General features: G+C 41.2%; 1 protein-coding gene across 2 annotated transcripts in view; it reads right to left on the bottom strand.

Annotated features, from left to right (window-relative positions):
• The window catches only part of LOC133474361 (CUB and sushi domain-containing protein 1-like), a 570,296-nt gene that overhangs the window by 17,991 nt on the left and 528,531 nt on the right, over window positions 1-23,774 (bottom strand). For both annotated transcript variants that reach the window (XM_061765990.1, XM_061765991.1), the window contains exons 61-70: window positions 14,713-14,889; window positions 14,218-14,397; window positions 7,260-7,433; window positions 7,099-7,165; window positions 4,327-4,433; window positions 3,557-3,630; window positions 3,256-3,367; window positions 2,941-3,120; window positions 2,133-2,195; window positions 1,234-1,395 (exon numbers count right to left, since the gene is read on the bottom strand). In XM_061765990.1, coding sequence (XP_061621974.1) covers window positions 1,234-1,395; window positions 2,133-2,195; window positions 2,941-3,120; window positions 3,256-3,367; window positions 3,557-3,630; window positions 4,327-4,433; window positions 7,099-7,165; window positions 7,260-7,433; window positions 14,218-14,397; window positions 14,713-14,889 — 1,296 coding nt within the window. The remainder of the gene's footprint in view (window positions 1-1,233; window positions 1,396-2,132; window positions 2,196-2,940; window positions 3,121-3,255; window positions 3,368-3,556; window positions 3,631-4,326; window positions 4,434-7,098; window positions 7,166-7,259; window positions 7,434-14,217; window positions 14,398-14,712; window positions 14,890-23,774) is intronic.

Genomic DNA, 23,774 nt, shown 5'->3' with positions numbered 1-23,774 from the left:
TCGGGATCCTCCCGGAAGACCTGGATGAAGTGGCTGGGGAGAGGGAAGTCTGGGCGTCCCTACTAAAGCTACTGCCCCCGCGACCAGACCTCGGATAAGCGGTAGAAAATGGATGGATGGATGGGGATCAATTTATAGTAGACATAGGATGTCAAAACTTGAAAGTATGTGTGTTCTCACATACATTTTACATGAAATTGTGGCAAAAAGTAAAGCGTGATATTACTTTGACCTGCATGCCTTAAATGATCACAGTCAGTCAGGATCCTGATATTTTATGACGGGTACATTCCAAGTATGTTCCATTTAAATGTTTGTGAAAGTACACACATTGCTAATGTCATAAAAAATAAAAAAGGCCCTATCTTTTTACAATGAGAAGCTATGTCTGATCCAGATTGCACATTAGAGCAGTGTAAAAAATCCAGATTGCAGACTGTAGCAATGTAAAGAACACATGGAAGCTGCTTTTATGATCACGCATATTATAGCTCACACCTTGAGACATTTGTAAGGGCTATAAGAATAAAACTGAAGTGAATTTAAATGAACTGGAGACTATCTACCCTGCCCAGATCTTATACGATGCAACTTTTCAAAAAAACATTTTCAAAGGTGATGCACATTATTGCTCAAATCACATGATTCCAAGCAGTGATTACAGGGGTTACTAAAAGGAGAAATTTGATGGAATTCTGGAGAGGCACAAACCTTTCAGAAGTTTTACACTTCCCACCAGTGACCATATCATATCAAATCATATCATATCATATCATAAATTAAGCACATTAACAAACATGACTCTAGGTTATACGGTCTCACGGAAATTTTGAATATTTTTTCTGCTCTGCCTACTGTGATTGTGCTTATCAAATGCGATATCACATGAGCTTCAGCCTACCATCAGTCAAGTGTGGATAATAAGTGCGAATCAATGTGGGATCTCTTAAGCATTAACACCTTGAACATCCTCTGTTCTTCTTCATGGTGGATTTAAAACATTATTTATACTAAAGACAAGATAAGTGATGCCATTTGCTTTTAAATCTCACTAAGAAGAAAACTATGGTTTTGCAAAGACTTACACAAGACCAAATGTAGTTTCCTTTTGATTCCATTCAGATACGGTGTGAATGGCATGTCATACAAAGCATCTGTCTTTTTGGGTGCATATGTTGATGACGTTGTCTTTGCATGCAGTTAGGAACTGAACCACAATTTCTTTTGTTTTACCTGATAGTCTGATGGACACTCCACTGGTCTCCAGTAAAGTGATGTTAACCCTTCCGCTGCTAGCATTGAACCCAGTCACTGTCAATGTGGTGGCCTGTCTCTTGCTCAGATACTCGTAGAAACCTCTCCATTCTGAGTTGGGGGAGAACACATCCACTGGAACTGGGAGGAGGAAACAAGAATTCTATTAATTTTCTCTCTCTCTCTCTCTCTCTCTCTCTCTATCTATCTATCTATCTATCTACAGTGTTGCATAAGGCAGATGATAACTGCCTGTTCACGTGTGTTATTTAAGACCTTGCTTAGGAGAAATACTTAAGACACTTTTCAGCAGGATCCATCCGGGTTGTATTAAATGTTTCCTTGCGTGCAAGTTTTTATCAAGTTATAGCTCTCATTATTCTAAAAGTACTTTTCCTAGTTCTTGTCTAATATAGGGGTTAATGTTAAAAATGTCAAGCCACCAATCCAACACTGCCTGAATCCCCTCCATCATTTACAAAAATGTCTGAATTCAAAACTACTGAGAGCTACATTCGGGTTCCTGTAATAAACCAAACAATTCCTTCTTCTACAAGTCTAAATCTCCTCCCTGTCTCCCTCCAGATGCACAAATGCATCACAAAAACCTTACTTAAAAAAGAAAATGTGTTGCTAACTCTTGCACCTGAATGATTTTTTTGTTACTTATTTATTGACATAGTATGAACTTGCATACACACCGCTCGCAAGAAAAATCACCATCAGCCTATGAAATGTGCATCGGCAGCTCTTTTCTTGTTTAAGAGTTTTTACGTATGTTGTACTATTAACAAACTGTAACTGAAACTGTAACAATAGTAACCATGCAAGTACAATGAACAAATTGAATGTGTTCAACAGTGTGGCCCTGTTGATACCTCGAATTTTGTTCTTCTGGATGTCTGTCTCTCCTCTGCTTTTAGGATTGACTTTAACTCCAACTGCAATGTAAACATAATTCTGGTGAGTTGATTTGGGGTGAAAGCAATTCCATGTGTGTCAAGAGAAGAGAGCAAAATGATTAATAACTGTGAAAATTACAGTATGTTTGTGAGGGATTGCCCTGTCAATTTGCAGTGGCATTTGTCATTGGGGAGGTTTTCTGTACGAAAAGGAATTACAGTACAAAACAACATCTTGTGTATAACAACAGAACACCTTTTAACCGTGGTACAATTTCCACATAAGCTCAGGGGAAACTGGTAAAGAAATGTAGTCATATTGAGGTTCTCTCCAAAAAATGTATGTGTAGCTTGGATTGAATATTGTCACATTTACTGTAATAGGAATGATATTTTTGAACGCTTCTGTGTTAAACTGTTTTGTAAGTGACCCCTTAAGTGGTAGTTTTATCTTAATACACATGCCAAGTCCATTTAAAGGAGAAGCAGAAATGTTCTTTTTAAAAAAAAAAAAAGTCCTGGCTACATCTACCTTTTTTGTTTTTAAATTATTATTATTATTTTTTTAGTATTAAACCACAAACCACAATTATAGCCCACTAAAGCATGTGACTTGTAGTCACCCTGAAAATGAAAATGAAATGAAATGAATGATTTTTTTTTCTTTGCTACAAGCCAGTGTACCATTAAGATGATTTTAAAGTTGTAATATTAAGGTCAAAGTTTTTACATGATGTTAATTTAGAGGAAGCAGCACATTTTTTTTATGTGTCAATTTTAATACCTTTACACAGTGGTGGTTTTCCCGACCATCTCCCATCACTTTTACATGTTCTGTGTTCTGATCCTCCAGCCAAATAGAAACCATCTTGACAGGTGTAGATAAGGGTATATCCCAATGTTGGCAGATCCATGGAGCGAACATCCACATTACTGGGGGTCTCGGGCTGTCGGCACGAGTGGGCTGAGTGACGGATGAGAGACGAAGGGTTATCTTCGACAGTGATTTTTATGCTTTTTCAGTTAATAAGGGAATTTTCAAAAGCAGAACAGCAAAAATACAGTACACAGACCAATAATTGGAATGGTTAATTCTCACCAATACATTCAGGTTGTGTTCCACTCCAGGTGAGATTTTCCAAACACGTTCTTGTGGTGGAACCAAGGATGTGATAGTTCTTGCGGCACTTAAATGAAATCTTACTTCCAACCTAAAGAAAGAAAATATATACTGCATACTGTATATGTTTTTCAATCACTAACTTATCATATTTTTGCCTGTAAATAACAAATAATAATATAAGTAACATTTAAATAATAATGTGATGACTATTATTTGTTCAATTCAGAGTAAGTACATGTAAGTAATATTAAATAGACAGTGGACTATAATCTCTGACCTGAAGGCCCACAGCTTGGACTGGGATACCGTAAACTGGTGTTCCTGGGTCACGACAGCTGTTGAATGCAGGGTCTATACACACACACACACACACAGACAGACAGATACACACACACAAACACACATATACACACACACACGCAATTTTTACAGTCATCTTTGGTGGACACTTACTTACTATAATATTTGTAGCCAGGAATGACATAAAAACTGAAATAGCTATGAGGCTGCTTAAACCTCGTTAAATTATAAGATTGCTTTCTTTTCGTACAGGTGGTGAACCTGTATAAAAAAAAATTGAATTCCTTAAAAGGAAAATAAACAGCCTGCTTTCTTTCATAAAATCTTCAAAGAAATACAATAGTTACATCAAAACTTTATCTGGGGGGAGATAACATCTTAAGCTTGCACAAGTCAGGAATACAAATGGTAAAATGTGTCACAAACTCGATCACCGATAATGGGTTTTCATGTAATGTTATTCATTATTGCTGAAACTTTCTCCTTTGCACACAAAAATATCGAACATATATTTTTTTTAGATTTTAACTTTGATGTTTTGTTCTAATATATTATCATCAAATTTAGCAATAGTATATCTATGAAATGTATTAACTAAGATGTGAGACTATTCAATGGCGAATTATTATACTTTTATAATAGCTAGATAGTAAATAGCAAAATCATCACACCAAACTGCAGTGAACCTTGTGATAAACAAATTTGGGCGACACATATTTCCATATCACTATGTGATGTGGTCTTTACCTATACAGGCTGGTTGTTGGCCACTCCAAATACCATCAGCCTGACACACTCGGGAGGTGGAGCCAACCAACAAGTAGGGCGTATGGCAGTAGAATCTGACCTCTGACCTAAAGACGAAAACACCCCAACCCCACAGCAATATCAAAATCCATCATACAGCCTCCCATATATCACTTTAACTGTGAAAGCTGTTCCATCCTGCTCCTCTTTAGATTTTACGCCGATCTGATCGGTGTTATCGGTATCGACCGATAATTAGCATTTTATTGTGATCGGCTGATCGCCTTTCATGTCATAAGTCGCCGATCCGCGTCATTGATCGGCTCCGGACAAGACATTTAACTCCGTGTCTTTGTCGCGTATGAATCCAAAAGCTTTATTAAAAGTTTATTTTTAGCCTTGTCACCTGTCTTGTCACGCAGGACTGTAACTATCTGACGGCCAATAAAGTTATTTCAATCTTGTCAGTGAAAAAACCCGTCGTCGGTGTGGGACTATTTTGCAGTGTTTCAGACAAACAACACATAGGTCATTTGCAGTCTGTGCATAACTGAAGTACGCCGTGGGGAATACAAATAAAAATAAAAAGACAAACGGACTCGAACTCTGGACAACACCCGTCCATATAGCTGGGACAGTGAGAAAGTTAGAGTAAGCATGTCATGAACAGTATTTATTAAACTAATTTAATTGCAATAAAATAATTTAATTACAGTAAGTTGGCACCCATTATTTCTGTCATGTAATGTTGATTTGACCAAAATTTATGTCAGTGGCCAATCCTTGAATGCCCCCGAGAGGTCATTGGTGTTTTAACTTTTGTCTAAAATGCTAGAGAATAATTTGAGCTGGGATGGGCTCCAGCACGCCCGCAAACCTAGTGAGGATAAGCTGTACAGAAAATGGATGGATGGATGGATACAGTATACGGTACACGTGTATATACAATAAATGAACAATTCATGTAAATAGACACATTGCTCCATCTTGTGATCGGATCGGTTATCGTTTTTTAAAAACTTTCTGATCGGTGATCGGCCCCAAAAATCCTGATCGTGTAAAGCTTACTCCTCTTATTAGACTTCTAAACTCAATAACCTATTTTGATGAGAGATGCAACACCTTCTCATCTATAAAAGCCCAGTTGGCCTTTGCACTTTATACACTGTCCCAAAGAATAGCCACCAACAGTAGTGATCATGAACAAGGAACCACAATTTCTCGTGTATAATGCGCACCCATGTATAATACGCACCCCCAAAAGTTGACCTCAAAATTCTGGAAAACCCTTCTACCTATGTTCAATGCATTTTTACATTGCATGATTTTGCTTCTACCCATATGATAAAAAAATATTATCTGTATTTTGTTAGTTTTTTCCCCCCAAAGAATTATTCTGAAGTTAAGCACTTTATTTTAACATGCAATCCCTTTTTTAAATGTACTTGCTCTTATTTTGAAATTCACAGCCCTACTTTTATTTAGTAAATTAGAAAACACACAGTTGTGCTCATATGTTTGATTACCCAGGCAGAATTTCTAAGATGGGTACAATGCTTTAAAGAAAACATAAAGGACCAGGCGAAGCACATTTAATTTTATTTTAATGGGATTCAAATTAATAATGATATAATAATAATAACATAATTAATAATATTAATAATTAGGCGGCACGGTGGACGACGGGTGAGCACATCTGCCTCACAATTCTGAGAGGGGTTCAAATCCCGGCCCCACCTGTGTGGAGTTTGCATGTTCTCCCTGTGCCTGCGTGGGTTTTCTCCGGGCACTCCGGTTTCCTCCCACATCCCAAAAACATGCATGGTAGGTTGATTGGAGACTCTAAATTGCCCTTACGTGTGAATGTGTGCGCGAATGGTTGTTTGTTTTAATGTGCCCTGCGATTGGCTGGCAACCAGTTCAGGGTCTACCCCGCCTCTCGCCCGAAGACAGCTGGGATAGGCTCCAGCACACCCGGGACACTTGTGGGGATAAAGCGGTACAGAAAATGGATGGATGGATTCAAATTAAAAGGTCAAGCAGTTCATAAAAGCATTATCATTAAACAAAACATAACCATAAAGAAATTAATAATAATGTTTTTTGTTCAGTCATCAGTCATCCATCCATCCATTTTCTGTACGGCTTTATCCTCACAAGGGTTGTGGGTGTGCTGGAGCCTATCCCAGCCATCTTTGGGCGAGAGGCGGGGTACAACTTGAACTGTTCGCCAGCCAATCGCAGGGCACATAAAAACAAACAACCATTCGCACACACACAGAGTGGACGAAGAAAACCCACGCAGGCATGGGGAGAACATGCAAACTCCACACAGGCGGGGCCAAGATTTGAACCCCCCTCAGAATTGTCGTCCACCGTGCTGCAGTCATCAGTCATATTTAAAAAAACAAAAACAAAACAATATTTCACAAATTCTGCCAGGGTATGTAAACTTAATGAGCACAACTGTACATATATGCAGTCATACGTACCCCTGTCATATTGGAATGAAAGTGTAGGCTACAACTTTTTTTTATAACCACAAGGTGGCGATGGCATTTTGGAATGAATGCGTACAGCTTTTTCATAACCACTAGCTGACGGCATACATTTATAAAATGTGAACGTTCCCCCCCCTCCTCCCCATTTGCCCCTATACCCATTAATAATGCGCACTATTGACTTATGACAATTTTTTCGGGGGGAAAAAAATTTGCATTATACACGAGAAATTACGGTACTAGTCAGACATCAATATTGTTTACCACTGACCGGTAAGTAAAGATAATTCCTTCTCGGAATCCGCCTCCAGGAGAGCCTGGATCACCACACAGCATGGCTGGACACACCAAAGAGATCAAGTTAGATTTTGAAGGGAATGTCATATGCATTGTTGTTCAACAAATAATACGAGTGAAAGCCAGCTGACTTACGCAGACATTGCGGTAAATCTCCGGTCCACGTTCCATTCCCCTCACAGGTCAACACAGCTGGCAAGGACAATTGGTAACCATGGAAACAACTGTAGCTAACGCTTGATCCCCACGAATATTCCGTTCCTTCTACTTCCCCATTTTGCACTAGAGGTGGAGGTCCGCACTGGATCACTGAAACACACACCACATTTATCATCGCCTGTTATGTTATTTTGTGCATTATAGCTGCATTGTGACACCAAACGACACTGTGTTTCTTCCTTTATAATATGTACTTTATATTTCACACATATCAGGGATTCAATTGCCAGACTCGTGTATACATAAACTTTCATAATCCTTGATGTGATCTGTTTAGATATTCCTCAGTGTTCCTGCCGGGTCTCAGCGTCCTAGTTTGCCTTCCAAACAACCTTGTGGAAGTAGACTGGCGCGTTCCAATTTTTATTCATTGGGTTATTGGTAAATACTGGCTAGCAACAGGTGTCTGAGCAAATGTGATACATGACCAGAAAAAAAATAAAAACAAAAACTAAGCATTTGTGTTGATATATATTCATCTGTCTACTTGTAGTTTGATTGTAATGTTTTGTAATGAATGGAGCATAATTTTAATGTCTGCGCCATTTATAACATTGACATTGGAAGAGACATTGGAATGTAAAAAAAAGAAAGAAAAAGCACATCAGACAGAAATAATGAGTGCTGTTGTTTTCTACCCAAGAGGACGGTGTCCCGTTTCCTTTACGTTTACATGTACATGTGTACAATCGTAATAGATCCTACATCAGAGTTGAATTAAGGTTGTGTACATCTGTCTTGAGGGTTATTGAGAAATTTGTGGGTGCAGATGACCAGAATGTATTCCAATGGACTAAATCAATATTTCTCCAGAAATATACTTGTATCCAGTTTTTCAAGGGTCTTTAGGATTAAATGTGAAGTATAATTTGTTTTGGTTTATTCCATACATCCCTCCACTGGATCTTTACGTCAGCCTAATTTTATTTCTGTGAAAATTCATTCGAAATCATTCTCGACACATGATGTTAGGAAGGGTCGATAGATACAGTAGTAATTTGCCGGTTGGTGCGTTCATACACGCATGTGCACAAAATGTCATAACATGGTGATAAACATCACCAGCGTGCACACGCATGAGTGTGCGTCTCCCTAACTTCCAAAGATAATAGCTGATAACCATCTGCAGGATCCCCGGCATCTAATAAAGTCACAGCAATTCCCATCTAACAAGCAGACAGATGGCTTCACACTCCATTCACTAACACACAAGCATCCGCACAATGCATACATGAGTCATCCATCCTCACATCGCACATACATGTTGTAACGGCGAGCAAGAATCAAAGAATGGATATAAAGCAATATCCTAACAGTTGTTGCCCACCCAGCTACACTAAGAAACACACCATATGGGCATGTTCCTCCCCGCTTGCTTTAATGAGTTCTCCTGCCCTCCCATCTCTCCACTTAGTCTACTTTTGCCTGCCTCACCACCTTGCATTTTCACCACACCAATGGGTAGCAGGAGAACAATTGCTATGAACTACAAAGAAATTACAACTTGCTCTTGTTTCATTGAGTCAATAGCACTATAAGATAAGCTGCCTATGGAGACTTCCTCATTTCACCCAAAACAGTTGAGACTTCCCATTCATTGTATGTGATGCTCTTTCAAATGCATATTGGTCAAGCTCTGACACTTAAATTTTAAAAAAATAAAAATACTGCAAGCAGACAATGTACATGCAAAGATCAAAATACTCTATGTGAGGTTGCTGAAGGGGGTGGACAATAACAGGGTGGACATTTTTGGCTCATGTTAGCATTTAATGAGCAATTTCTGATAGGTTTTCCTATTAAGTGATATTTCACTATGACATAGTGGACATGTCAAACTTGACAACATCCAACTACAGACTAATCTCAATAACCTGTAACTATCCGCTGTTTCAGCCTCCATTGAAGGTTGACAAAATGCTTTTTGTAATTTCACTGAAAACATCAGTGGGTTTCTTTAAGAGGCAGTTTACCCCATGATGACGGGGTGGACAGCAATTTCAGGGACGTATGCAAAATGTCCAGTATGAACAGAATATAAAAATAGAATATGCATTGCCAAAATAACTTGTGGACAATAAAATCATGTTAAGAAAAATATCATTTAACCACTTATTACACACACTGTAGTTAGCATAGCAGTGTGTGGAATATGCCAAAATCACTTACTTATAATTATTTTTTTAAATATAAAATTAAGGATTTATTTATCATTTTAAGACACTTATAATTGTACTGGTATGTGTGCAATTATCCAGCCAACCTGAGAGATGTATTATGGTACAGTTACATGAAGACTGACTGTTTCTAATGAGGACACAAAGGCACTTTAAGTAATATTGACCCTTTTGTCTACTGCAAAGTCAAAAGGGTTGAAGAGTCTGACAATGTAGTCCTAAAAGCCTCACAATCCCATCAGACAAAACTACAATGCCAGGACAAAAAGGTTATTGACTTTTGGATGTAGCTTGTTTAATTTCACAAAGTCAGAAAGCTTGATAACAAAACTGTTTAGTTTAAAAGTTTATTTGAAGAGTACAATCGAAATTCAAACAACCATGACGTTGCGCAATAAGGAATTCAAACAACAATTTCCACCACTACCATGCATGACATTATGTATGTCAACAAATCCTACAAGACCTCAGTTCAGTAAACAGCCATCCATCCATCCATCCATCCATCCTCTTATCTTGTTCATCCTGCACTGTAGATTGTAGTTCAATTGAATGTACATTGTACTGCGAAAAATGCTACAGTATTTACAAAATTCACATGGTACAATTTCTCATTTATCTATTTATTTTATAAAATACAGGTCATTTTAAGCATATCTAGCTCGCAATTAAATTTTGTCCACAATGTCCACTCATATATAATGGAAAAACATGACATTGTGCGTGTATTGTGCGTGTATTAGTGTGGTGTATGCCATTAGTGATGGACCCGCTCCGTCACAGAACAACATAAGCGGACAACAATTTTGTTCAGATAACAACGCTTAGTTGTTTAATATTAGCCAGAAAATATTCTTCCAGATTTGACAGATTGATATTTTTTGCTTCTCCATTAGTGTCTCCAGTCTCATCTTGCTTGCTGGACTACGCTCTACCGTTCTGTGACTTTTTTTTTCTTTGTTAGAATTTCTGCACATTATTTGTTCCCTCCTTTTGTCTCCTTCCTCCCCATTTTTATTGAATTTCCCTACAGCCTTTCTTGCTGGTCCTTGTGCCATGGCTCCTGTCCATTTTTAATTTCAATCTTCTCACATTGCTCTTGTGCTCTCCTTCTCAAATTATTGCTCTTCTTGCGCTCCACCCAACTCCCCCTCTTTTGTCTTTCAGGCATATCTTTCTTGGTACAATTCACCCAGTCAACACATTTTATAGGCTCATCCCTTTCCTCTTGTGTGTTTACAGGTTTGGGGGCAGGTATTGATTTGCCTCTTTTGTTTCTCCCATAATGTGCTTCCTCTCTCTCTTCCGCCTCCCTGACATGCTCTTGTTGCAGCCCCATCATGGCACCTTCACTCTTTTTGCTGTTTTATTCATCCGCCTTGGCTCTCATGTTTCCTCATGTCCCTTTTTTCCCTCTTATATCCTCCATCACTTTGTTGTTGTGTCTTTTTAATGACTCTTTTTATTTATTTTTTTTAATTTTTTTAACAAGGGTACATACACTATGGTGTTCATTATTACAGAAGAACCTCAGGGCATTCTCTGATTCCCTTGTAATTTAATATAATTTTTCCTTACGTGAAATGGAATTTGTCTGTTTGAGAGTCAAACTGTTGCCATCATAAAACTTTTCAGGCAATGCTTTAAGTAACATTTTAACATTCCTAATTGCCACACAAATGAAAAACTCATATAGTGAGTGCATCTGCTTCGCAGTTGAGAGATTCTGAGTTCAAATCTCAGCTCGGCCCTTCCAGTGTGGCGGTTGCATGTGCTCCCTGGGCTTGTGTGGATTTTCTCTGGGTAGCCCGGTTGCCTTTCACATCCCAAAAACATGTTAGTTTAATTGAAGACAAAATTACCCATAGGTGTGAATGTGAATGGATGTTTGTCTATATGTATCCGGCGATTGACTGATGAGCAGTCTAGGCTGTACCTTGCCTCTCTTGAACAGGACAAATGAATGAATGGATGCAAAAAGAACTACTATATAATGAAACTACATAAAACTCAACTACAATAAACTAGTCACCCTCTGATGACACGTGATGGATGGGGAGAGAAATGTGCAGAAGCTGATAACTGCTTGCGGGTGGGAAGTGAATAATTTCACATAAACAAAAAAACAGTTGATTTGCCACTTTGCATATCTGAGTTGTTTTATTATTGATGTTGACTTAGTTCGGGTTTAGCCATATTGTACTTAGCAGCCAGGACAGCGACGCTAGGTACATTTCCAGTTCTGTGGTCAGTTTTACTCTGTAACCATTACTGGTAACCTTCTGTAGTCACACATAAATAAGTAAATAAGTAAGTAAGTAAGTAAGTAACTAAGTACTGTAAGTAAGTCACCAATGGTGTAGTGATACATTCGCTTGACTTCGGTGCAGGTAGGGTGGGCTCAGTTCCCACTCAGTGGCGGTGTGAATGTCAGCGCAAATGGTTGTCCATGTCTATATGTGTCCTGCGACTGATTGGCAGACAGTTCAGGGTGTAGTCCACCTTTTGCCCAAAGTCAGCAGGGGTAGGCTGCAGCACCCCCGGGACCCTGAACAGGATAAGCAGTGTTGAGAATGGATCGATGGAATGAGCAAAACTAGACTTAAAAACCATCATAGAATTAGATGCTTAGTGAGATGAAGTTTCACAAGAATTAATATGTACTGTATGTATATGTGACATAAGATGACGCACGGTGACGCTTCAACCTTTTAGTTTTTGAGGAAAATTTGTCCCATGAGCCCGCGACCCTAGTGATGATATGCGATAAAGAAAATGGATGGATGGATGGAGCTTTGGGTTTCAGGGTGTTCATTTTTGGAGGTTTTGCACCATACTAGTTTGCCAGTCAGCAGAATTACACATCATCTATCCTTGACCAGTTTTCATTAAAAAAGGCGATTTGTTTTGCGGGGCACTTTCATTAAATTCTATGTAAAATTGAGTTGGGCCTTGGCATGGGCCAATGCTCTTCGTTATCTAATGTTCTTTATTGCCACGCCCCTTCATTCCTTTAATTCCCCCAACCCTTCACTTACTTACTGTATTCATTTTCTCCTCTTCCTCCAAACTCTCACTTGATTGATTTTGCCTGTCAGGCCACACGCTGAAAATGCCTTTCTTTAGATTCTTTATTAATCCCTGAGGGGATGTTTCATTGAGGCGTAAACACACACGCACATGCAGAGATGTGCGCACACACAGATATGGAGGGGTGAGAAGGCACTGTCTAGGGAACAGTTGGGGGTTACATGGCTTGCTTCCGGACAACTATGAGGAGAAAAAAAGTGCTATTCAATAACAAGTCTCATCCTACCCCAATCTGTGAACACTTATGGAGAAACAGCATCTCCAAAACGTGATCAAATGAAAACCTATGCATTGTTTGAAGAGCTTTTTGCGTTTCTTATCTCTCCTCGTTTTGCCCATTCTCCCGTTCTCCCTCTAATTTTCCCGTTTTCAATTTCCAGCCTCTCTCTCATTTTCGATCACCTACGGTATCCCCCGCTTCTCTGTTTCCCCTCTCTGTGCATCTTCTCTCTGCTGGCTTTCAGAGCTTTTTCATCTCAGTTCAAAGCCGCAGCAACTGCAAGAGCCAGCTGGAGATTTCATGTTTGTGGGATGAAATGGTGGCGAGAGTTTCAGGAAACATTACTTTTAATGTTGTTGAGAACTGTGGTCCAAACTCTAAATATGGACTCTTGTAAAATCTCAGGCTCATTTGGTTTTAATGCATTCTTTTTATTTTCTTCCTTTGTGGTTGTGGAGAACACAAATTGCTCTGAAAATAAACCAGCACTTAACAATTTGTTATTTTAAGTACCAAGATTTAATCTTGCCTCAGCCGTGATTGGCTAGTGTTATTTTTATTTTATTCTACTAGCCCACACAGAAAATGTCTTTGTCGGGCTTATTACTACATTTTAACATATTATATCAATGCCTAATGTTTCACTGTGTGTTTACACCACTTTTTTTTCATATCCACACATTTTGTATATCTCTGAGGCTTAATAAGTATGAAAAGCTGAATTTAGTGTCTGATGAAAAACATACTTTTAAACAGCTATTTCAAGAAAAGAAAAAAAGAAAAAAACCCTGTTTGAAATACAGCCCAAAAGACTGTTTGACAGTTTCAGCACCAGGATTGTAATTTTAATATTTTTACACTGCATGTTGAATGTGAAATGGACATATTTTTGTTTAGTTTCTTTAAATAATGGGTTTCTGTGTCTCCTTCTTTTCAATGTTCCTTGCCTGTAACAATGTGTAGCAAGGTAAATGCCATGTTTCCACAAACCAGCATAACTACCGTAATAGTTAAATAGCTAGATTTGTCACCTAATTTTGTCAATCATCATCTTCAACTTTATACTATGTATCTAAGTAAGGCTGACGGCATTTAGCCATAATACAACAAAGAATATCAAGTGGCTCTGTTGAAACTGTTGTCTCCCTGATAGAGGAAATGATGAAGGACCTGGACTGAATTAAATGGTTAGTCACTTTTGGTTGCTAATGAACATGTTTGGACTAATTTTATTTTGATCATTAAACATGCTGTGCATTTCATCACCATCAATGCAGTATTCTTTTTTTTTTTTTTTTTTTTTTAAAGTTTCCTTAATACTTGATTTTTTCCTGAGAATTTTTTAAATTCAAACTAGCACTAGCGTTTTGGTGTAAAAGTGTCTTACCTTTACAACTGGGTTTGGTTTGGTTCCACATTCCATCTTTAGTGCAGCGTAAAACATTGCGACCAGGTGGTTCCAACAGGTGACCTGGGCTACAACGGTATGCCACTGTGTGGTTGAAGGTGAACTCACGTCCCAAGTAGACGCCATTGGCTATCGGCCCTGGGTCTCCACAACTGATCACTGCAGGAAGTGAGAGAACATCATGTTATGGATAGTAATGATCTGATCTGCAGAATGTTATGGGAACCCCTGATGTATCTAATATAATTATTTATATACTTTCACTTCTTTTTTTTCACTTTAACTTCTCCTTTTACTTAACTTCCTCACAGAAACTTCTTGAGTGTCCCAGAGGTGCTAAGTTGCCTCAATTCATCTGTTCCCCCCACCCCTCAAAAACCTCTTTGGGCCTCTTTGTTACAGCTACAGCAGACAGTAGAGAAAATGAAGACACATTGAGACAACATGCAGTTTTTAATCACTTCTTTCCCCTACCAGTGCAGTCTGGTGGTTGTCCTGTCCATGTCCCATTTGTTGTGCAGTGTCTGGTGGTCAGGCCCGATGTTTTGAACCCTTCCCAGCACGCATACGCCACTGAGCTGCCGAAGGTGATGCCGTCACTGAAGACGATCCTGCCTTGGGCTGGGGTGCCAGGGTTCCCACACGATACAGCTGAGAAGTGATGGCATATTCCACAATAATGGTTAATCTTATTAAAAATGTCAGAGTGAGCAACACTGCCTTGCTGTCACGCAAGGTCGATTGGGTGTATTGTCTGCAATAATGAGATTATCGCTGGAGCCAGATGGAAATAACATAAATATGTCCTTGAGGTAGTGAGGCTAATTAATTATTAAGGGTTGTTGGATAGATTCCCACCACTGAATAGCAGACAGTGGCAGTACTTTGGAAGTGAGCTTCAGGCCAAACACACCTACAGTATCCACAGTGGTTTTAAACTGCTCCTTGTTGGTTTTGTTCAAAATACAACTATGCTGTAAATATGCATGAGCCAGTCACGCTCACTGACGATACAACATTTTTACACCTGCATAATGTAAAATAATGCAATACAAGAGCTGTATCAATCATTCTGATTTACAATGATAATAATCCTCAATTTTGATTGACATTTTCAAAGAAAGTATTCAAAAATATGTATGTTTATTATCATACTGAGGAGCGCCTCCAACATTTTAAGAAACAACTCTTGGTATGATACAATCCAGACCTGCATCATTGCAAACCACAACTACAATAATAAACATATTCTTAAATTAATAGCTCAAAACTGAGCACCGTTTATTCAGCTAAGGAGGTTATGTTTTTATCTGCATATGTTAGTGTCCTGTCTATAGTTTTTGATCTACTGTGTAAGTGTGAATTTTATTGATATGATGGCAAAGTATTGTTTCAAGCATGTTGCCACAAATCGTGAAATGACAAAATATTTAATATATAATAATACAATCAAAATATTTCAAAAAGATAAATAGCATTTATAATGAAAAGTAATTCAGACGTCTTCCAAATCCTAATTAATTTGAACATATTTGTAAGGTTTTATCCGTGTGAGGCATGTGATTTTTAGTTTGTGGTGATTTTGTGGCTTCTTATTTCTTGTTTTCCCATGAATCCTGAAGAAATTCTCGATCTGGATGAAATTTTACCACCTTTACTACGCAGGTGACTGATGTTGAGGCTTTGTGTACTACTTCCTACTTTTGCAAGTACTACTACTTAGTACTACTTACTTTACTTACTTTTTTTACTTTAGTACTTACTTTGCTCTCCTTGTGAGGGCAGAACTGTTGATAAAGCTCATGTAACTATTATTGTGTCAGATAAAGGAATACCACTGCATATGATTACGGAGACTTCCCATGGGCTCACCACCTGTGGGAGGGGCCATAGGGGTCGGGTGCAGTGCGAGCTGGGCGGTGGCCGAAGGCGGGGACCTTGGTGATCCGATCCCTGGCTACAGAAGCTGGCTCTAGGGACGTGGAATGTCACCTCTCTGGCAGGGAACGAGCCCGAGCTGGTGTGTGAGGTCAAGAAGTTCCGACTAGATATAGTCGGACTCGCCTCCACGCACAGCTTGGGGCTCTGGTACCAGTCCTCTCGAGAGGGGTTGGACTCTCTTCCACTCTGGAGTTGCCCACGGTGAGAGGCGTCGAGCAGGTGTGGGTATACTTATTGCCCCCCGGCCTGTACGTTGGGGTTCACCCCGGTGGACGAGAGGGTAGCCTCCCTCCGTCTTCGGGTGGGGTGACCGGTCCTGACTGTTGTTGGTGCCTATGCACCAAACAGCAGTTCAGTACCCACCCTTTTTGGAGTCCTTGGAGGGGGTGCTGGAGAGCGCTCCCGCTGGGGACTCCATCGTTCTGCTGGAGGACTTCAATGCTCACGTGGGCAATGACAGTGAGACCTGGAAGGGCGTGATTGGGTGGAACGGCCCCCCCGATCAGGACCCAAGCCGTGTTCTGTTATTGCACTTCTGTGCTCATCACGGATTGTCCATAACGAACACCATGTTCAAGCATAAGGGTGTCCACACGTGCACTTGGCACCAGGACACCTTAGGTCGCAGTTCGATGATGGACTTTGTGGTCGTGTCATCGGACTTGCGGCTGCATGTCTTGGACACTCGGTTGAAGAGAGGGGCGGAGCTGTCAACTGATCACCACCTGGTTGTGAGTTGGCTCTGATGGTGGGGGAAGATGCCGGTCCGACGTGGCAGGCCCAAACGTATTGTGAGGGTCTGCTGGGAACGTCTGGCGCAATCCCCTGTCAGAAGGAGTTTCAACTCCCACCTCCGACAGAGCACCGCTTTACGTTCCGGGGGAGGCAGGGGACATCGAGTCCGAGTGGACCATGTTCCACGCCTCCATTGCTGAGGAGGCCAACCGGAGCTGTGGCCATAAGGTGGTTAGTGCCTGTCGTGGCGGCAATCTCCAGACCCGTTGGTGGACAACAACGGTGAGGGATGCCGTCAAGCTGAAGAAGGAGTGCTATCGGGCCTTTTTGGCCTGTGGGACTCCTGAGGCAGCTGATGGGTACCGGCTGGCCAAGCGGAATGCAGGTTTGGTGGTCGCTGAAACAAAAACTCGGACGTGGGAGGAGTTCGGTGAGGCCATGAAGAAAGACTTCCGGACGGCTTCGAGGAAATTCTGGTCCACCATCCGGCGTCTCAGGAGGAGGAAGCAGTGCACCATCAACACTGTGTATCGTGGGGATGGGGCGCTGCTGACCTCGATTCGGGACATTGTGAGCCGGTGGGGAGAATACTTCGAAGACCTCCTCAATTCCACTGACACGCCTTCCCATGAGGGAGCAGAGTCTTGGTTCTCTGAGGCGGGCTCTCCTATCTCTGGGGTTGAGGTCACCGAGGTGGTTAAAAAGCTCCTCGGTGGCAAGGCCCCGGGGGTTAATGAGATTCGCCCGGAGTTCCTCAAGGCTCTGGATGTTGTCGGGCTGTCCTGGTTAACACGCCTCTGCAACATCGCGTGGACATCAGGGACAGTTCCTCTGGGTTGGCAGACCGGGCTGGTGGTCCCCCTTTTTAAGGAGGGTGTGTTCCAACTACAGGGGGATCACACTCCTCAGCCTCCCTGGTAAGGTCTATTCAGGGGTGCTGGAGAGGAGGGTCCGTCGGGAAGCCGAATCTCAGATTCAGGAGGAGCAGTGTGGTTTTCGTCCTGGCCGTGGAACAGTGGACCAGCTCTACACCCTTGGCAGGGTCCTCGAGCGTGCATGGGAGTTCGCCGAACCATTCTACATGTGTTTTGTGGACTTGGAGAAGGCGTTCGACCGTGTCCCTCGGGGGGTCTTGTGGGGGGTGCTTCGGGAGTATTGGGTACCGAACCCCCTGATATGGGCTGTTCGGTCCCTGTACGACCGGAGTCAGAGTTTGGTCCGCATATCCGGCAGGAAGTTGGACTCGTTTCCGGTGAGGGTTGGACTCCGCCAAGGCTGCCCTTTGTCACCGATTCTCTTCATAACTTTTATGGACAGAATTTCTAGGCGCAGCCGAGGCATAGAGGGGGTCCGGTTTGGTGCCCTCAGTATTGCATGTCTGATTTTTGCAGATGATGTGGTTCTGTTGGCTTCATCAAGCCGTGACCTCCAACTCTCACTGGAGCAGTTTCCACCTGAGTGTGAAGCGGCTGGGATGAGAATCAGCACCTCCAAATCTGAGACCATGCTCCTCAGTCGGAAAAGGGTGGCCTGGCCTCTCCAGGTCGGGGATGAGATCCTGCCCCAAGTGGAGGAGTTCAAGTATCTTGGGGTCTTGTTCACGAGTGAGGGAAGAATGGAACGGGAGATCGACAGGCCGATCGATGGAGCGTCTGCAGTGATGCGGACTTTGTATCGATCCGTTGTGGTAAAGAAGGAGCTAAGCCGGAAGGCGAAGCTCTCGATTTACCGGTCGATCTACGTTCCTACACTCACCTATGGTCACGAGCTGTGGGTCGTGACGGAAAGAACAAGATCCCGGATACAAGTGGCCGAAATGAGTTTCCTCCGCAGGGTGTCCGGGCTCTCCCTTAGAGATAGGGTGAGAAGCTCTGTCATCCCGGAGGATCTCAGAGTAGAGCCGCTGCTCTTCCGAGTATGAGAGGAGCCAGATGAGGTGGCTGGGGCATCTGATTCGGATGCCTCCCGGACACCTCCTTGGTGAGATGTTCCAGGCACGTCCCACCAAGAGGAGACCCCGGAGACGACACAGTGCTCGCTGGAGAGACTACATCCTTCGGCTGGCCTGGGAACGCCTTAGGATACCCCCGGAAGAGCTGGATGAAATGGCTGGGGAGAAGGAAGTCTGGGCGTCCCTGCTAAAGCTACTGCCCCTGCGACCCGACCTCGGATAAGCGGTAAAATAAAAATAAAATGGATGGATGGATAATTAGGGAGACACCCAGCAGTTCTAAACAAACCTTACACGTAATTATGGAGACAACACATATCGTCAAAGATCTTCAAAGTGGACGATGCCTTTGCATTTAATGTTGTGGCACATTGGTGTTTTTTTGTTAGCACGCTTTGTAGCCTGTAATCCTCATTAAGATTATGCTGTGTGAGCGAGGCATTAGCATCATTCAACCTCTGTTTTTGCAGGGTTAACAACTGCTTCATCAAACATTCGCCCAAATCCCCCCCCCGCAAGAAAAGAACCATGGATATTTAGGCCTTCTGCATTCAATTGTAAGCAACAATTTTCAAAATCCATGGAGCCACACTGAACATGAAAAGAACATTGAAGTAGCAAGCCACCACAGCACATTCACTAATGAGAACATGCCAGCTATCGACTTTAACAATTGAACACCTATTGATGAGAAACATCAATATGTGGCACATTAAGGAAGACTGTGTGTACTTTCTTTGTATTCCCAGATGGTGTCTGTCTGCCCACAAAGAGAGAAGGAAAACTGTATAAACGACAAGATGGATGTGTGTATGGATCTTTTTATGTCTCAGTGACAGATATACCAGCCTTTCTGATTCAGCTTTTAACTACCATTAGCGGAATGAAAAACAGACAAGACACAAAGAATTTGTGTCACACAAACGGACACTAGGATAAACTAAAAAACTAGCAGGAGTGAGTGTGTGTGCGTGCGCGTGCGTGCGCATGCGTGCATGTGTGTAAAATAAGAGGTATAAATCGACAGATTATAGGGATGGGCATTTAAAAAATAAAAAATGATCCAATAAATGGCAGAAAGTGTTGTGATATAACCCACAATGTCATAAACATTTTATTGTTTTAACTTATAATAGAGCTCAACAAGATGTTGACAGGTTGCAGACACAGTATATAGATAACGTTGGGAAGGGGAACAACATTCCACCCAGCCAGAGTTTTAGGTCACATGATCTATGCAATTTCCATCCATCCATTTTCAACACCGCTTATTCCGGTTAGGGTCACGGGGCGCTGGAGCCTATCCCAGCTGACCTCAGGCGAAAGGCGGACTACACCCTGAAATGGTCGCCAGTCAGTCACAGGGCACATATAGACATGGACAACCATTCGCACTCACATTCATACCGTCACTGAGTGGGAACTAAACCCACACTGTCCACACCAAAGTCAGGCGAGTGCACCACTACATCATCATTGACCAAAGATACGCGACTGTTTTTAAAAAGAAGGTGATCAGCGTGGCCATTTCAGAAGGGAACCGTGCAGCAGTTTGGTAATTCGACAGACAAAAATAATGTAATATGATGAAGAAAATCCAAGGAGAAACTCCTACCTGATAAGACTAAATGAACAAGCTAGTTATGGTATGTGTGTTTATTTCAGAGTGGTTTTGAACGTATCGCGCTTCTTGGTGTGTGTGAACGGGGGGAGAGATGGAGAGTGATAAAGCCTAAGATAAATACCTCTCCAGTGGTCATTGAAGATGCTGCAGTACAGTTAAATTTTTATATTTACCGTATTGATTATTGATTTGGATCGGTCACTGTCTTTGTTCTTTGCTAATATGAGAACTCAAGTAGAAATGCATGGTGAGGAAGCGACCCGAACGTCAACATGCACACAGAGGAGAACACTGCTTTGAAAATTCTAATAAAATACAGATGACACTTCATGTTTTGAGCATGGATACAAGGAAATTGATGGTGCGTATTATACGTACAGCGGCTGAAATAAGTATTTAACGCGTCACCATTTTTCTCACTAAATATACTTCCAAAGGTGCCATTGACCTGAAAATTTCACCTGACCTTGGGAACAACCCAAGTAATCCATACATACAAAGAAAGTAGAACAAATAAACTCAGAAATTAAGTTGTGTGTAAAAATGTGAAATGACAAAGGGAAAAAGTATTGAACACATGAAGATAGGCAGGTGCTAAAAAGCATGAAAAGCCAAGATAACGCCTAAAATCTATTAATAATCAAACAGCAATCCAACCCCTTGTCAGTGCAAATGAATATCAGCTGGTTCAGTTCTAATCGATGGCCTACAAAAAGATCTCATTGCCAAGGTGTAAGTCAAGACACATCTCCTGATGGGTAAGAGCAAAGAGCTGTCTCAAGTCCATGGGAAACTAATTGTTGCAAAAAATAAAGATGGCATTGGTTACAGGGGCATATCTAAGCTTCTGAATGTTCCAGTGAGCACGGTTGGTGCCATAATACGTAAGTGGAAAGCCAATCATACCGCCATATATTTGCCTCGATCAAGTGCTCCTCACAAGATTTCTGACAGAGGGGTCAAAAGAATCATCAGAAGAGTGCTCCAAGAGCCACCTGTGAAGAGCTTCAAAAAGACCTGGAATTAGCAGGTACTGTTGTCACAAGGAAAACAGTGAGTAATGTACTCCGCCGCCATGGCCTGTATGCACGCTCACCACGCAAGACCCACTGCTGAAAAAAAATGTCAAAGCTCGTTTAAAGTTTGCTGAACAACATTTGGACAAGCCAGTTCAATACTGGGAGAATAAAGTCTTGTCGGATGAGAGCAAAATGTAACTGTTTGGATGCCATAATGCACACCACGTTTGGAAGAGAAATGGCACTGCACATCACCCTAAAAACACCATACCAACAGTGAAGTTCGGAGGTGGCAACATGATGGTGTGGGGCTGCTTTTCAGCAAATGGTACGGGTAAACGTCACATTATTGAAGGAAGGATGAATGGGCTAATATACCAAGACATTCTTGACAAAAATCTGCTGCCATCTACGAGGATGATGAAAATGAAACGAGGGTGGACATTTCAGCAGGATAATGATCCAAAACATACTGCCAAGGAAACTCTGACTTTGAATCTAATCGAAAATCTATGGAAAGAAGTGAAACTCAAGGTCCATAAAAGAAGCCCATGGAACCTTCAAGATTTGAAGAATGCTTGTGTGGAGGAATGGGCCAAAATCACACCAGAGCAATGCATGCAACTAGTTTCTCCATATAGGAGGCGTCTTGAAGCTGTCATTGCAAACAAAGGCTTTTGTACTAAGTATTAAATAATAACTAGTTGGCATGTTCAATACTTTTCCCATGTGTAATTCATATTATTACACATAACTTAATTTCTGAGCTTATTTGTTCTACTTTGTATGTATGGATTACTTGGGTTGCTCCCAACAGCTGGTTAAAGTTTCATGTCAATAGCACCTTTGGAAATATATTGAATGAGAAAAATGGTGATGTGTTAAATACTTATTTCAGCCGCTGGATATAGAATCGAATTCCTGATTTTGCGGGGTGTCGATTTTGAGGGTGCGTATTATATTTGAGAGCGTACTATAAATGAGAAATTACAGTATTTGTCTTGGTTCCTCAGAAGACTTGTGCCTGGGATTCTGTCACGTGACTCTGTTTTCACCAATTTAACCTAACCACTAGCGACGTTTTGACTCATTTTCATCAATTAAACTGAGCCAGGCAGTCGCATGCCCTAAGCAGAAGCAAGATTTCCAAAGTGCCTAATTTACATGAAGCATGGCAGAAACAACTGAGGAAACAATGGCCTACATCTTGTAGTTGTAAGAGGCACTACACTCATGGCCACAAATTCAATCTATGTTTACCCTACAGACTACAAAAAAGAACAGCTATGCGCTGTCATCTGTGTCTGCTCTGCCTAAAACCTTTCACATTTTAGCCTAAAAGAACTCCAATTCGAAAGTGAGAAAACAGATTGCGATTTAAAATTTCATCTCTTTCTGGTGAGCCTATTGGGCTGTTTCACAAGTGGAAACAGAGAATGTCATTTTGGCAATATTTAATTCATTTATGGTTTCGTTAAAGTGATATTGTTGGGCAATATCTGAAGTTTCACAAACCAATTTTACATTTTTGTTCATGCTGTTATTAAAAACAAACATCAGAAGTTACTCAATACTTGAGTATTTTTTTTCACTGAGTACTTCTTTTACTCAACTAATTATTTGGAGGACCACACTTTATCTTTACTTGAGTCAATTATTATTGTAAAGTGACAGTATTCTTACTTGAGTACAATTTTTGGCTACACCACCCACATCTGATGGAGATACATAACACACTGTAGGTGAGATTAGGGAAATCATGCCGCTTCCTTTTTTGGGTTCGCTACAGTGCTATGAGGACCCACTTTAATTTTCTCTAAACTCTCAAGGGTTTGAGAGGCGTCTTTGGAAACTGCCTTTGTATAGGGATCCCTTTGTTAGCACATCTTGGGAAATCCAGTGCAGTCACAAGCTGAAATCCTCTATATCTAGGCCACACACGCACGCACACACCTCAGTAGTTTTTCTTCTGTTACCCCCAAAATGAGCTTCATGCACCTGCAGCTTCATTTCAAATGACCTGCAATGGCACATGCATTTATTGTTATAGTTTTAACCCCTGTTGGTGTGTGACGTTTCAAGACTTATAGTGCAGATAGATCAATATCTCTAAATTCTGTGCTCATTTCACAATAATGGAATATGCAACAAGAATTAAAGGCCCACAGTGACTAACATGCCAAGTAGCTGGATAGCACTATATTCTTTTAAAGAAGAGATTAAGTTGCTCAACTTGGAAGCTAAGCTGATTTATTTTTACATACAT

This window comes from Phyllopteryx taeniolatus, chromosome 2 (assembly GCF_024500385.1).
Source record: "Phyllopteryx taeniolatus isolate TA_2022b chromosome 2, UOR_Ptae_1.2, whole genome shotgun sequence".
NCBI lineage: Eukaryota > Metazoa > Chordata > Actinopteri > Syngnathiformes > Syngnathidae > Phyllopteryx > Phyllopteryx taeniolatus.
Note: the sequence above shows the minus strand (reverse complement) of the source record. Positions and strands in the feature narration are given on the sequence as shown.